The sequence below is a fragment of the Apteryx rowi genome, unplaced genomic scaffold (genome assembly GCF_003343035.1).
Source record: "Apteryx rowi isolate R43461 unplaced genomic scaffold, aptRow1 scaffold_0, whole genome shotgun sequence".
In the NCBI taxonomy this organism is placed as follows: Eukaryota; Metazoa; Chordata; class Aves; order Apterygiformes; family Apterygidae; genus Apteryx; species Apteryx rowi.
The window spans coordinates 3,196,714-3,212,012 of NW_020447195.1; the positions used below are offsets into that span (position 1 = coordinate 3,196,714).

Below are 15,299 nucleotides of genomic sequence, written 5' to 3' on the forward strand. Positions count from 1 at the left end.
TCAGAAGTTAGGGGCGGTATTAGTCGTGTAGCTGAAAGCTAGGCTAACTAGTTTCAGTCACACTTAAAAATGTGAAATTAATTACAAGCTGCTATTGATCAAAGGAGTAGAGGGGGTTCATGAGCAGAAAACTTTTCTACCTGTCATTGTAACCTAAATTGTAAGGACTAATAAACTTGAAGAAATGCTGTGTGAAAGCACTATGACAGTGGAGAAGCCAGGGTTTCTGGTACTTAGCCGCTAGATGTCACTACTGCTATACAGGTGAGTGGCATGGAAGTTGTTGAAATCAGCATGCTGTGGTTTTGCTGGCAGGTTAACTAGTCTTATTCAGAACGGTGAATTGAATGCTACATGGAGCAAAAAGAAAAAAGAAAAAAGAAAAAAAAAAACCTAGACACACCAGGGATAATCAAGGGAAAGTTTAATGTTCCCCCACTAGATGGTCTCCTAACAAGACATCTTCAGCTCCAATAGGAATACTGGAATAAAAGTATCAAGTTTTAGTATTTTCCACAGAACTCTAGAGCCTTTTCAACAGATGCAGCTGGCAAAATTAATGTATTTTATTTGGGCAGATCAATGGGGGAGTTGTGTGACTGGGGGAACTAGAGATTAGTGAGATGTGTTTTCAGCAGTCTTTCTGCAAAATAACTTCCTCTTAATTTCTCATAGCAATGAAGAGAGGCCGTGACCATGATCTGAACCTGTTATCTCCCTCCCAGCTCTGTCTTTCTTCCCTCAGTGACAATGTAGTTCTTATATCACAATATTTACCTAGGATACAAGATGCCAATTAACACTTTCTATACCTCATTAAGAGTATGAATGTAAAGTTGGTGTCCCACATCTCATTAGTTTTATAAATCTGAATTTTTCAGTGAATAATGATTTCCTGGAAATAGTTTGCACAGTTTGGTCTAAATGAATTTGAGACATGTCCTCCTCTAAATTGCTCAGAGACTCAGCATAAAATAAAGGATTTTCTCCATCCATTTTATGGATGGAGGTAGACTTAGCTGTTTTAGACACTTTTCATAGAATGGCATTGAGTCATCCTCCGGAACTGCCTGTCTTCTTCATTGATTGTGGAGGCTGGCTTGGACTAGACATCTAGCTTTTACCTTGCTACAGTTAAATCCTACCTTATGCGATATTTTAGGCATACTAGAAAAGGCCGGGATTTGAATCCTGAGCTCCCTTATTCCATACCAGTACTGTAGCTGCAAGATCAGGCCTCCTGTGTGATCATTGCCTTAGTTGTCTTGTCTGGAACGGTGAGTCTAGAAGGGAGAGTGTGAAACTTGCCAGGCAGGAGGGGGAAGGAACAGTGAGCAGATGAGCAGCCTGACATGGAAAGATGTGGGACAGTGAAAGACTGGAGGAGATGGAGGGGTGGGAACTAAAGGTTTTGTTGGTAGAGGTGAGGGAGGAATAGGCAGAAATTTTAAGCACGTTTATTTTTCCCTGCCCAGATATTCTAGTACCTGGAATGGAACCAAGATTCTTGAGTTCTTCTGTACTTCAGCTGTCAGTAGATGTCTAGGAAATCCCCCAGCAAAGCATCTCTCTGCTAGTTACTACCCTACTGGTCCACACAGCATGATGATGCTCTGCTTTCTTAGTTCAACTTGAGGAAGTTGTACAGTAGATCTGAAAGCTTCTCCTCAGTTAAGAAACCTCTTTGGGTGTCAATATGCTGCCAACATGATGGAGATCTAGTATCTAGAAACAAACCTGTGTTAAAAGAGTATTAAAATTGAAGAAATCTTACGCAGCTCCATCATTAAAAGCCATCACAATGCATTTAGCTGTTCTTTCTAAGCTAAGGCTGCACAAGCAACTGTGATTCTAGTACTTTATGCCTTTTTGAGGGGTGCTTGATTTTAGAACCTTAATGTTCTCCTAATCTACATTTAGGTTTGGTTGTGCTAGTTAACTTCCTGTTTCAGTGGCTGTGCAGGTAGCAAATTCATGATGAACAATGGAAGCAGGTGTTGTTTAAAGCTCTCAGCTCACTGTTCAAAGGGTACGGAATAGTTCCAAGCTTGGTTGCCCAACAAGAACGTGAACTGGGACTGAATGCGTATCTGAGAATCCGTTGGTAGAAAGAATAAATTACTACCCTTTTTTGGGGATGGCTTTTGATTATAAGCACTGTTTAAAACATGTAATTTAACAGCCAAACTGTATGTGTTTGTCATGTACTGCAGCTCCTGTTAGCACGTGATTTACAGCTTTGTCTGGGGTGTTCAGTGGGTGAGGCCATGTGGTTGTAGAGTCCACATGGCTTCTCCCAAGTGGAGAATCCAGTACTGAATATTTATTTCTCTGTCCTTAAGCATTAGTCAAGACACTGAAATTCGGAGGAGAACTGTTGGTGAAAATCTGCGTGTCTCACCCCACAAAGAAGAGTCAATGAAGTCAGAAAACTTGGAAGAGGATGATGAGAATGTGATGACAACTTGGAAGCCATTTCTAGTGAATATATGCATGTTCACTTTYCTCACGGCAGGAGCTTATCTCTGTTACAGGGTATGTTTTCATTGATGGGACATGCCAGCAAGATTGAGCCTGCAGAAAACACCAACGATTTGATCGGTTTGTAATAAGCTTCTATGAAAGAAAGCTAATTGAGGCATGTGAGCCTTGTCTCAGTGGAAATAGATCTTAGGTTGAAACGCTGGAACTTTGTTTAGGGCTTAAAGAGAGAATTGATGCACTAGGGTTTAATCTAGCCCTGTGGTCCCAAGAACATAATATTCTAATCTCAGGGCCTTATATATTCAGGAGTAAGCAGAAAAAATGCCAAATAGTCTTGTTTTTCTTTTGTTATTTTTTCTTTTGTTTTTTAAACTAAATAATAGAATTACAACACATTGTTGTTTTTAGCCTTTTTTAAAAAGCCAGTTCTTTTTCTTTTGTGTTTCAGAAAAACTAGGCACAAGTGAAACTTGCTTGTACTCTCCAAGTGTTGTAACCAAATACATGACTTATACTGATGAGTTCCCAAAAAGGAAAGAGAAACCCACATATCTGAAGAATGTAAACTTTTTGGAAGGGGAGGGCTTTACTTTTTTTTTTTTTTTTTTCTTCATCTGTTAAAGACTGAGTTGTGGGCAGTGCCTGTGGTATTGATATATTTAATCTTGGCATAACTGTTCTTAAAGAGCTTATTGTTTTACATGTGTTTATAGAAACAGGCTTCTGCATTTGCTCAGGGTATCCCAACATGTCAAGCTTTTTTTTTTTTTTTTGCTTTTTTTTTAAGTGTATCTCCTCATTGACTTTTGTTGCACTCTACTTGCACATATGCCTATTTACATTGTACCATCCTTTGTAAAGCTGTTTTTACCTTTGTATTCTGGGTTAGGAGAGGGTGAGGGGAGGGAGAGAAACAGGAAGGGAAATTCAACCAAAACATGTCCACCAGCATTTTACAGCTGTTCAGTTGGCATTTAGAAGGACCAGTTCTTAAACCTCATCATTTGGAATGTAAAATATAGTTTCACTCTAAATCTGCTTTCCGCAAAATAACACGCTTTCCGCAAGGGACAGAGCRGTGATGTACTCAGTGTTGCGGGTAATAATCAGGAAAGCACTTCAATAAATCCAGAGCAATTAATGTTGTGGCAGCTTCCTTAAGACATAAAAAGTTTAACAGAAGACATGTTGGTCTCTGAACGTAACAGTTGGCTTATGATGCAAGCATATGTGTGTTCTGCTTTTTTTAAAGCAAAGAAAGATTTAAAATACTGGCTTTAGTTTGGCTTGAAGATACGATGTTCAGTAATGATTGGACACAGTGGTGTAAGTAAGTAAGTGGCTAAGCCTTGCACCTCTGCAGACAGGGTTGTTGCTATTGTAGCATAAGTTAAGGGAGATGAGTGGTTTTGTCCTAATTCGTGCTCTATACCACACCGCGTCTAAACTGTTTCACTCAGTTGGTGGGCCTGTTAAGCAGGCCCAGAACTTGAATAATGTAAAGTGCTTGTAAATAAGGATTTGGGTGCATTGGTAGAACTGTGACTGGAAGTCTGCATTGCTCTAAACCTTCTTAGTCAATGCTCTTCCTCTCAGTACCAAATTATTATAGTTGAAACAATAACAGCAAAGATTTCTTTGCTCATGTCATGGGGATAGGAGCAAACTCACTACTGAAAGTTGTAGTAATTGCAGCTAAACCATGACAACTGATTTGCAACAGTGTTACTAATCAGTTCTTTTTATTTTTTAAATACCTTATAGATTTATAGCACTTAACCACCATTCTCAGTACAAACATCATTATGGAGTATCTTGTGTAAGTAAGTCTTTCCACTCCATATTTATTTTTGCAAAGCTGTCTGTAGGTGTAGCTCTTTTCCTTCAATGAATAGGATGGTGACTGGGGGGTGGGAGTTATTTCTATTTTGTGTTTTGTTAAGCTTGCATCAAGGGCTTCTCAAAAGTACAATAATAAATCCTCAGGTAGTACTGGGAATTAATACTTTACCTGTGAGACTGTTGGTCAGACCAGTACTTGAAAGGAGGAATGTTGTAATCAGTCAATATTTAGTAATATTATTGGAAACATGAAAAATGAGTATAGAAAAATGGTAATATATAATAGCTCATCTGTGTATTTAAGATACGGTATGTGATTGCTTTGTCCCCACTATTCTCTCCATCACCTGGTAGAATATTGTTCTAAGGCAACATTTGTACCCCATTTGTATTAAAATGCATGTAAAGTCTTCTAGTGTCCTGATTAAATACCACGTGCTTGAAAGATGAAAGAACTTATATTTCTGCTTACTGATGTGCCCAAATTATATTTGCATGAACTGATCATTAAGTGGCTGTGGTTTAAAGGGTGTTGCTGAAAGTATCTTCGTTCAGCGATGGACTGATTTGGTGTTTATCAGATAAATGTACTCGCCTAATACTTGGCATGACTTCCTATTGACTTTCTGCATACTCAGTGTAACCCAGTTGTTTAGCATGGTTCATTTCAGCTGAGTAAGTATAGTACAGACATTCCAAAGCGTTTAGTAAGCCCTATTCACACCTCGCCTCTGCTCACTTTAGGCAAGGAATAGCTCTGATTTCGGGGTATGGCTTGCTGTGCTGCCTTCAAAGCTGCATTGGAGGAGAGAGGGAAGCCTCTTCTGCAAGATCTCAATAGCATGCTTTGATCTTCAGAAATATAGGCTCCTGAGATGGTGGCCCATTTACAAAAAATAATAATAACAACAATAAAAATACTTGCTATACTGTTTGCAAGGGAGGGAATGTTTTAAATTTTAGGCTTGACAGGGAAGCAAAGCATCCTTCCTTTGAATCCAGAATAATTCACTTGTATTGTGCTTACAAGTTATTCTAAGAAAAAAAGTTTCTGCACAGGAAAAGCTTTGAATATCTCCCATTCTGCCAATGTACTTTGCTACTTCTTTAATCTGTTCCAAATCCAGGAGAATTTATACTGTCCTGGGCAAGACAGTAGAATATCCAGTAAGCCCAGTGAGGTGTGTATAAGGCTTATAATACTGAACTGTAAACATTTTTGTTTTGATGTCCTGTATATGTATGTAGTAGTTTGGGTGTGTATATACAGTAGCGTTTCAAAGTGGGTGTATTGGTTAACCTRTTCTTGGAAAATGGACAAATATCCATGTTAAACTTGTTAGAAAGTTAGTGAGCTGCTCTGCTATATGCCTTAAGCAAATATTTACTCATCAGGTCTTTCTTTTTTACAGATTGCCATAGAATAAACTTTTTTAAAAAAATAAAAAACAAAAAAGCTAAATGTTTTGGTATAATACATTTTCAGGTATCTTGTCTTTTGTGTAAGCCACTGCAAAGACCTCACAGGTTATAGTAAAATTGTACAGTTTTTCAAATTCCCATACAAGTTTTCAGTTCTCATTTTAGTTGTAACAATAAAATTCTTTTTTAAAGAACGTACGTGTGAGTCTTACCACTTCTTGTCTTCTCATAGCCAGAGGCCCTGGCTCCTGGTTTGAACCATTGCAAATCTGGGCTAACACAATATTTATTTTTCTCACTAGAAAATCTTTTAAATAAGAACTTACTTGTAGGTCATATCTCCAGTAGAAGAAAATAAGTGAGGTAAGTAAGTGTCCTGTTGTCTAGTGTCCCACACACACATCCCCCTCCTCAAATCTTTCGCTTTAAATAATTAAAATAGTTAACTGTCTTGGGTCAGCAGGCTGTGTAATATACACCATGTAGCAACGCTGAAGCACAAACGCTTTTTGAAAGTTTCAGTTGTGCCTTAACATGCAGCTGTGTTTGGTAGGAAAGTACCATACCATGCAGTAAGCTGGCTAGCTGTATTTTAGAAGGTGCAGCTATCACATTTCCACTTACTTTGGATTAAAGTATTTACCTGCATTTATATTTTTAAAGAAAGTTACAAATGGAAGAGCTGCATGGAAAGAGAATTTTTACTAGCTCCCTGAAGCGGCATTAAGGCAGCTCAGGTAGGTTTTCACATACTGCCCCTTAGAAACTGTCAGGACCTTAGTGTTAGTGTTTAAAGCCTAGCTCAGGCTGCAGCGTGAAGAAGTGGGGTGAGCTGCCCCCATCTCTTACAAATCACTAGCTATTTCCCATTCACTTGAAAGGGGGAAGGAGGCAAGGAGAAGTAGAGAATTTACCTAAGTAGGAGAATGTCTTTCTCCTACTTGTGAATACACCTGTAAATTAAACACAGAGTTAGAGCATGGATAGGCAGACTACTTCTAAGTTTTACTTTGCTGTGGAATAATGYGACCTAAACAGCACGGTCCTGCTCTTCAGAGCTCCTTAGTAAAGAGTTTCAGCATATGAGCAAGCTACACATTCCCAAACTAAATACAGCAGCACAGGCCCTTTCACCTGTGCAAGCCTGAACTTTTCCCAGAGTGAATCTAGAACTAGCTGCATGGTGTACTTACCTTGACATGCATCTCAGCTTGAGATGCAGTATCTTAATTCCCTYGAGGGGTTTATTGCATTGTAGTTATCCCCATAGTGCTAAAGTACAGTAGTGTAAAGGACTTGCAGGAACTTGTCTCAAATGCTTTATTACAGTTATAGAAAACAGTATGAAATCCAACAAATAAATACTGAATAGAAAAGTACTATTTATATATAATATATACATACACAAGTCAAACCCTTTCAAGTATTTTACCTGAAGTCAGACTTCTCTTTGGGGCAACCCTCCACTACAGGAAACAAGTGTTGGGGAAGGAGCCTGACAACTGGTCAGGATTTCTCAAAGTCATATACCCATGACTAAATGAATAAAATGTACCTTTTTTAAAAAATGTGCATAGGTCAGTCCATATGCTAATCAGATCTATACATGGCAGATGTAGCTAAGGAAAGATGCATAACTTCCTGTTGTGAACTGCTGAAGATATAGACTGTATTTGCCCTAATCAGTCCTTGCTTGATACTTTCCCAAGGTGCAATGATTACAAAAAAAAAAAAAAAAAAAAAGAGCTTTTGAAGTAACAAACTTTCCTTCTGAGGCTAAATTGTACAAAAAAAGGTAGGCCCCCACCCCCCAGCCCTCAAACACTGCTGCTAGATTCTAATGTATGTGGCAGCTGCTATAGATAAGCTGTGCTGTCTGCTAGTTTTGGAACTAGAAGAACTGACTGCAGCCCAGCGTGGAACTGCTAGAAATGCTGCAGATAAGGTTTGGTCATTGTCCACCACAATCTCTCCAAGGAACAAGTTTTCAGTCCGCTCAGGCTATAGAATGAACTGTTTCTGGAACCAAAGTAGTCTAAGATTTTTACACTAACTGAAGTCAGCTTTCATTGTTTTAAGTAGCAATTTGAAATCTTAAAAGCATTTGTTTGGGGGTAAACTGAAAAAAAAACAAAAACCCTCATTAATAGCAGATAGGTAGTCTAGCCATTACTCAGCTTCAGATGTAATTTTCTTTATGATTTCTTTCAATTCCTAGATGCATTATGGCATCTAGGAGTAGCATCCAGCATTTGATTTCACTAGGCAAGTTTCTAGATGAACTGTTATGCTCCAGAAGTTGGAGAGTCATCGTTTCGTTCCTCTTTGAGAAATGTCAAATTAATAAAACCCTTACAGGAAAATATATCAGTTTTGACTTACAGTTTGTGCGGAAGACATTTCCAATGAGATGGGGATTTAACTCAAGTGACAACCTGATTCCATATTCTAGGAGATCTGTTTTCTATTCTTCCAGCACTTGAGATTTCACCAGTGCTGGGAGTGAAAAAGACGGAGATTCCGGTCTACTTAGTCGAGGTTCCATACTACCCCCCTTTGGAAACCTRTACTCTGTCAGTATAGAATGTGTATATAGCAGAGTGTAAGTAAACCAGACACGTAAACAACAAACTAAAATCTTCAGGTACCCGCATCTGGCTTTGTAGACAATGTGATTTAGCTCCTTATATTCCACTGTTAAAATACTGTGATTTCAATTTCAGCCTCTTGATGTACAGTTTCTCTTAATTCACAGCAAATCCTGTCCATTTTCTCAAAGGCTTGCCGTCCCTTTTCACCTATRGAGAAAGAGAAACATATCCCATGCTAAAGAAAAGACGTCTGTTGGAAACATCCTGAGAAAAGTAACACTTTAGAAACGCTTCTCCTGTTGTGACTTCATTCAGAGCTGAAAAGAACTTTCCRTAGTGACAAAAGCCTTCTCTAAAGGTATAGTGTTCCAAAAACAAGTAGAAGCTACCATAGAAAATCAGGTTGTCTGTAAATGCTTCCTTTTAGGTCTCCAACATGACTAATGATTTGGAGTGTCACATTTGGAAAACTTGTTTTGTAACATGTGAATCTGAGTGTATTTTTGTGAAGTAAGTCTAGAAATTCAGAACTAAGTCTGAATCTAGGTGTTTAGGATGAACAGAATAGAGCAATTAATATCTATTATCTTTTAGGTAACTGGACGTCCTGTCTAGTGCTATGTGTTTAAGATATTTAGTCTAGGTATTTCCCCTTTCCCTTCATTACATGATGGTAGCGAGATTAGAACATTGACATTCCATTAGCAGTTCAACACCACTGTAGGTGGTAGGTGTGCTGAACTCAGTAGAAGTAACAGGTAATGAACCTGTTTAAGACCTTGTTATATCTGTACTCATTATCCCTCCAGTATTCACAGCGGAACAGTTTGGAGGAGAATAGGAACATGAAAATTAGAAGTAACTAGTCAGCTTCTAGGTGGCTGCTGCTGAGATTACCAGGTAGAGATAGTCTGTTGGGGTTACGATACATAAAAGATTTTTCAGTCAGTTTAGCTAATCTAGTAGAGCCAGAACAGGCTTTATTGTGAGCTGCCAGGTTCAAATGTCATTTCCCCAGAATCTAGGGGGGGAAAATTGCTAATGCCAGTACTCCTTATTAAGTACTCCAGCAGCACTGTCAGCACTTTCAGTACCTACCCGCCACCCCTTTAAACCCTTCAGTGGTTCTTAAAGCACGTTATCCTACAGTAATCATCTCCTTGGTCTGGGTCTACAAACTTTAAAGGGAGCCTTTGCATATTATATGTGGTATGAAGTTTATCTTAACAGTATGAAATAGTTGCTCCTGAAGCATTTCCACAGTCTTAGATCAGTTCAGGCTGAACACCACACAGGTAGAACTTCAGGCCTATTTTGGTTTTGCAATATTACATGACTAAGATTTTATTTATTTTTATTTTTTTAAGTTGTACAAAACACTTACCAAATGATAGTGTTGTTTCCCTGGCTGCATTTCGAACTTCCTCTGTTTCAGATTGGCACAGATGGGCAACCTCCTCAATACTTTCTATACCCTGTTTGAGAAGAGAAAAATAGCAAAGGTAGCTTTTTAAAAAGCATTTTGATTAATATTTTCAGCCAAGTGAATACATACTAACTTTACTGTGCTTTGTACTCTCCCAGCATATCAGATTACAGTTAATTATTTTTCTGAGCATAAACTTCTCTCTGCCACTTTCTCTCCTGTTTTCAGGGCATGAAAAAGCGTTGAAGTTCTAGGGCACAGTTCATGCTGCAGTGCTGTTACATTAGCATAAAACACAAAAGGGAATCAGGACTTTAACTGAAAGAGTTAATGCAGGTTTTGCAAGGGCAGCTGCTACTTTGCAAATCCGACCATATTTGAGAGTAAGACTCAGTGGCTTTTGGGGCCTCTCTTGTGACTGCATGGTTGTAGAAACTGTGCTGACAATAATCTCCTGTGTGTAAACAAATTTATTACAGATTTGTGGGCTGCTGGAAGGCTTTAAATCCACTCTGAGAGTTTCTTATAATAGCAATGCAAATATTACTTGTATTTTGTGACTATAATCTGCTATTGTTAAAATAAGATGAACTGATTTAGCTTTAGATTTCTATAGTTATACTGACTGCCTAAACAACGAACTCCATCACTGCTCATTTTTCTCCATGCTAGATGTCCCCCAGTCAGAGAGTGGCTGTTGTCCTTCACCATTAACAATATTGTAGAAGTTAGAAAAGAACCTTTCTAACATCATACTCTGTGTATCGTATCAAATCTAAGATTGCAGACACTATGACTGCAGCTCCCTGTGCCTGCTGCCTTTTGAATAATAGCAATAACAGTCCAGAACTCTGGAAGCCAAAAAAATTCCTTAATTCCAAATACAAAGAAATTGAAAAAAGAATTTCAACAGCCTAAAACACTCTTGCATCCAACAGTTTTGGACAGACACGCACAATAAAAAGTAAGTAGAAGTTTAAATGCTTACTCTGAGGTTTTTGAGGGCCAAACACGCAGCTTGCTGAAGTCTTGCATCACAGTCAGCTAAAACATCAGTGTAAAAAAGCAGAGCCTTTAAGGGGGGAGGGAGGGGAGAGAGGGAGGAAAAAAGGGTTTTAAAGCTCAAGCGTAGTCAATCAAACTCAGATTGCCAATATCAGCCCTGTTTTACCTATCAGCACCATTTTACCTATTTGAAACTGAATTAAGAATATAGATGAATCACTTCAGCACTCTTGCACTTTAGTTTCTAGTTAATAGATTAATGAAGTGCATAGAGGACAAAAGTGCTATTCTAGGAGAGAACAAGTTGCATGTATTTCAACATCTTATTAGAAAGGCTGGTGAGAAATAGTTTTACCTTTTCCCTAAAGCTCTTGTTTGCTGCTGCACGGGAGAGGCAGGAAGTGGCTGCTTTGCTGACGCGGTGGTTGTCGTCTAGCTGTAGAATCCCGAGTAGCCGTAAAGTCGGCCGTAGAGGTTGGAGCTTGTTCAGTCGCTTTCCTTTCAGCTTCTTGAGAGTCTTCAGCCGTCCGGGGCACTGTAGCTCCTCAATTAGCATTACTGCAAGTGAAAGGACTCAACTTCACTTACCAACATATGAAGGAGTTCCTAAGAGGAGACAAACTGCTGTCTAGTTTTGTCTCCTTCAGCCTCATGTAGTTATTTACACGGATAATAAGCAAGCCTGGCATGGCAGGAAGCAAATCAAGACAGCTGCCCCTTTGACCATCCTGTCCTCTTTCCCTTTCATTGTTTCATTTCCTCCTTTGCTGAGACTGTCCAACAAATGGAGCAGTGACTGTATGTCACAATTGTTGTTCACAAGATGCAGCGAAGCCCTGGTCCTTTTAGGACCTCTTAGCAAATGTGTACTAGTGACCTGGAATTTAACGCTATTATCTGTGTCTCATTACAGCTGCTATAGTCACACAAAGCTACAGACCATTTACACAGTCCTTGAATATAGGTGTAGATTGTTGCCAACTTAGTTTCTGCTTTAACTTCAGCATATTATAGAACCCCCCTTTTTATGGCACTTGAGGTAATAAACCCTTCCTTCACACTTGTTTCATTTCTACCCAGTTAGATGTGGGAACCAGGTGTGTCTTTCCTGTTCTAATTAAAAATTGCATGGGCATAAGGGGAATTAAAATGGAAACAAACTGGCAACGCTGTGGTAGGCTGCTCTCTGCTCTGAAAGTATTTCTCGAGTAGTAGCCAACTGCTGGCCTTGTCAGTTCAAGTGAAGGAGCCCAGTACCTGCCATTACCTTCTTTAGCAAGTTTTCCCAAGTGTTTCTCCAGGCTGGTAATATGGTGCTTCTCCAGGTAGCTACAAAATTGGAATAAAGTAACTGGTTCTGTTTGGAGGTACGGAGAGGGGAGCAACCCATCACAGGTGACAATCTGCTCTAGCAATCTCTGCAATACTGAAGGCAGAAAAGAACAAACAAGAAAAAGAAAGACTGGTTAGGCACAAGATGCCTTATAATAAGTACATAAAAGTTTTAGTTTATCTTTAAAATGCACAAAGACAACCTTTAGCCTTGCGATATGATAAAACCCAAGTGGTCCTATGTTCAAGAAATGGACTGGTACCTGCTTCTAATTGACCAGGGTATTTTTCCTTCACTTTGAGCGTCAGTATGTACTTCAGTGCATGACGGAACCTTTCCACTGAAGCAAACAAGATGCTGCCAGGCTCTGCAATGTCACTCCAGATTTTCAGAAAATGCTTCTTCTTTTTAGTCTTCTGAATAACTGAAAAATTCAGTTTTACAAAGTCAGTGAGCTCTAGTGGATTTTGGATTTTACATGAGAAATTAGGTACCAGATAGCATATCTAGAGATGTGTCAGCATAACTTGTATTTGCATTACACAGCTGGCTTTGTTCAAAGCTGGAGGTTCCTGCCAATATTTTAACATCTTGCAAACACTGATTTCAGCAAGCTGCAGTTGAGGTCCTAAGCTGTTGTAACGAGACCTGAGTAAGATGCCTGGCAGAGCTCTGCTGCCCCTCAAATTCATTATTCTACCAGCGAGAGCTGTGTCATTGCCAAGCATTTTGGCATGATGATTTTGGCCTATGAAAAGGCTGAGGCATGCCTCCTTCCATCAAGGACTTTTGAAGAACACGAAGGAATACTCTATGGTTTCTTGCTATCATTTAAACCCTATCATTTCTTGCTCTTACCTGTAGAGATGTTGAACTTGTATTCTGCATTTCAGACTCCTACACTTTCCTCATCAGATTATCCCAAAGACTCTTCCAGCCTTGCTCTAGGGGACAGTTTATTCTCAGGTCTTTCAGCATAAAAACTGTGTCAGCAAGTGCTTCCAACTAGAATTTGCATTCCTGCCACAATATGTTACCAAGATGAGAACAACTTCAAAGTCTCCCATGGTGCCTTTATGATTTTTGTGATCTCCAGCAATCATTGGAAGAAGGTAGTAGGGAAAGGGCTGAGAGGGCAGAGAGCACACCCCAAACTAGTCTTGCAAAGGTGTATGGAAGTTGGACTGTTTGCTTACTAAGTAGAAGCATAAATATAAACGAGGACTTAAGGCTATTTTGCCATTCTTTGACCACAAACTCCATCATCTATAACATTCTTGTTTCTAAGACACACTGGTCCAGCTATTATTTCTTTGAGCAAAGCTTCTTCAAACCTAACAGCTTACAATTTATCTGTAAGATCTGTTTTAATAACATGAATACTTGTAAGGAATTTAGAATGAAACCCTGATGTGTCTGGGGCAGCACAAGCAGTGTTATCTGGACCTCTCACACCTCTGGCGTGCCTTGGCATAATATAGTTACTCACTCTCTTCAACAGACCCATCCAGGACTTCCCCCAGGATGTGTGTCTGCTGTGACACTTCTTCCAAAAGGCTCTCCTGGACAATCTGGGCTACGTTTGGCAACCTCAGTTTCTGAAATACAACATGCTCTTCTCAGTAGCTGAAACAAAGGCAGTTTTCAAGCTCAAGAGGACAATGGCTTCGTTTCTTAGAATCTAGCTTCTAGAATCAGTGGGAAAACACCAGCTTCTCTCAAAAGGCCCCTTTTCCCATCACATAGTGCACTGGTCACTTCTGAGTGCAAAGCTGCTCAGCATAACACAATGAGTAAAACATATTCTATGGTATAGGCTGTCCCTGCATCAGGAATTCTTCTCTGCACCTATCCTTTGACAACTGTATAGCAGACCAATACTAATAGTTATGTTGTCCTCTGCTGCCCATCTTCATCAGAGGTGATACATTGTCTGAAGACAATAAAGTGCTTGAGCACTATAACTGAAATGAATCAAGGCATGAGGTCTCAAAGGAGATCTATACAGTCCTTGCATATCCTGCAGACTACCAGTTTCTTTCTAGTGGTAGTAGTTTTTCACTGATAGAAGAGCTGATCACCTGCTATCAATACTCAACCCAAATCTGTCCTACTTCATCTGCATCCTGCTCACCATTCCTTTGGGCACAGAGTTATTTACTGCTTCAGCTAAACCAAGAGGCCAAAAGAGAGCAGCAGAGCTTTTTTCCAGCATTTGTATGATGTGTTCTGTGCAGTGTGTATACGCTGCATTGTTGAGACCTAACTTCTATTCTCAGTCTTTCAACTTTTGTAGGAGAACCAGCTACATCTTTATGTTTGTCCATAATTAGAATCAACAATTACAGTCTGCCCTGGAAACCCACAGGCTATTCCTTACCTGCAAAAGGGATTTGCACAGCTTCAGATGAGTTATCAGAAGTGTGTCTAAGCTGTCATCACCAGTAGTTACATCTCTTGCTTCTGTTTTCATGTCACAGCTCAGGGACTGCAATGTGTTGTCATTGTACGTGCTGTATAGAGCAGTGGAAAAAAAAAGAGGGGAGGGGGGTTCGGGGTTGAAATGTTACCCCAGCGCAGTGATGCAGGAAAATCTCAAGAGAAAGAAAAATGATTCTATTTAAAATTCCTAGATACATTTAGCCTCTAAAATCCTACATTTTCACTAAATAAGTATGAAGACATGCACTCTCACTAGTAGGCTTCAACCAAGTTGCAAAGGTATAAACCAGGTGGCACTTAACAGATAACAGCATTTTTGATTACTTCCTTAAAATTTTCATTAAAAAGAAGACTTTATATTTCTAAAACTCATGCCAGGACAGTGATACCAGATCAGCTGATCCCACAAAAACCCCGTTTTAGAGAATCAATACTAGAAAAAGAGACTTCCAGATAAATGAATTGAGTTGCTAGCTCATTTGCAAAAGCAAGATGCACAAAAACAGACAAATTCCTTGGTTTTCTCTGAATCTGATGATACTGGGAGTGGAATAAGTGTCTCAGGATCAGGCTCACGGCTCTGGAGCACAAGTTTCAGTATTAAGTGACTTGCAAAATGTAAAACCAAATGCAGAAGAAAGAGGAGGTAGAAGAGCTCTATGAGTTACTCCTTGCTCTCTCCCTTGCCAGTGCAAGAACTGTTCAGCGTCATCCAGACAAGTCTGTTCCCTACAGTCTAACAGGCCTTCTCCCA

The 15,299-nt window shown here is 39.4% G+C and overlaps 2 protein-coding genes across 7 annotated transcripts in view; one reads left to right on the top strand and one right to left on the bottom strand.

Moving 5' to 3' along the window:
* PTPN1 (protein tyrosine phosphatase, non-receptor type 1) overlaps positions 1 to 7,491 on the top strand; it is a 48,099-nt gene extending 40,608 nt beyond the window's left edge. For both annotated transcript variants that reach the window (XM_026057362.1, XM_026057448.1), the window contains exon 9: positions 2,343 to 7,491. In XM_026057362.1, coding sequence (XP_025913147.1) covers positions 2,343 to 2,550 — 208 coding nt within the window. In that variant the 3' untranslated portion in view covers positions 2,551 to 7,491. The remainder of the gene's footprint in view (positions 1 to 2,342) is intronic.
* Positions 7,055 to 15,299, bottom strand: part of RIPOR3 (RIPOR family member 3) — a 53,698-nt gene continuing 45,453 nt past the window's right edge. For 4 of the 5 annotated variants that reach the window (XM_026057003.1, XM_026057153.1, XM_026057090.1 and 1 more), the window contains exons 15-22: positions 14,484 to 14,616; positions 13,593 to 13,701; positions 12,366 to 12,527; positions 12,038 to 12,196; positions 11,126 to 11,328; positions 10,754 to 10,837; positions 9,724 to 9,814; positions 7,055 to 8,546 (exon numbers count right to left, since the gene is read on the bottom strand). In XM_026057003.1, the coding sequence (XP_025912788.1) occupies positions 8,446 to 8,546; positions 9,724 to 9,814; positions 10,754 to 10,837; positions 11,126 to 11,328; positions 12,038 to 12,196; positions 12,366 to 12,527; positions 13,593 to 13,701; positions 14,484 to 14,616 (1,042 nt within the window). In that variant the 3' untranslated portion in view covers positions 7,055 to 8,445. Of the gene's footprint in view, positions 8,547 to 9,723; positions 9,815 to 10,753; positions 10,838 to 11,125; positions 11,329 to 12,027; positions 12,197 to 12,365; positions 12,528 to 13,592; positions 13,702 to 14,483; positions 14,617 to 15,299 lie in introns of those variants that run through there. The other variant, XM_026057240.1, reaches the window with a different exon arrangement.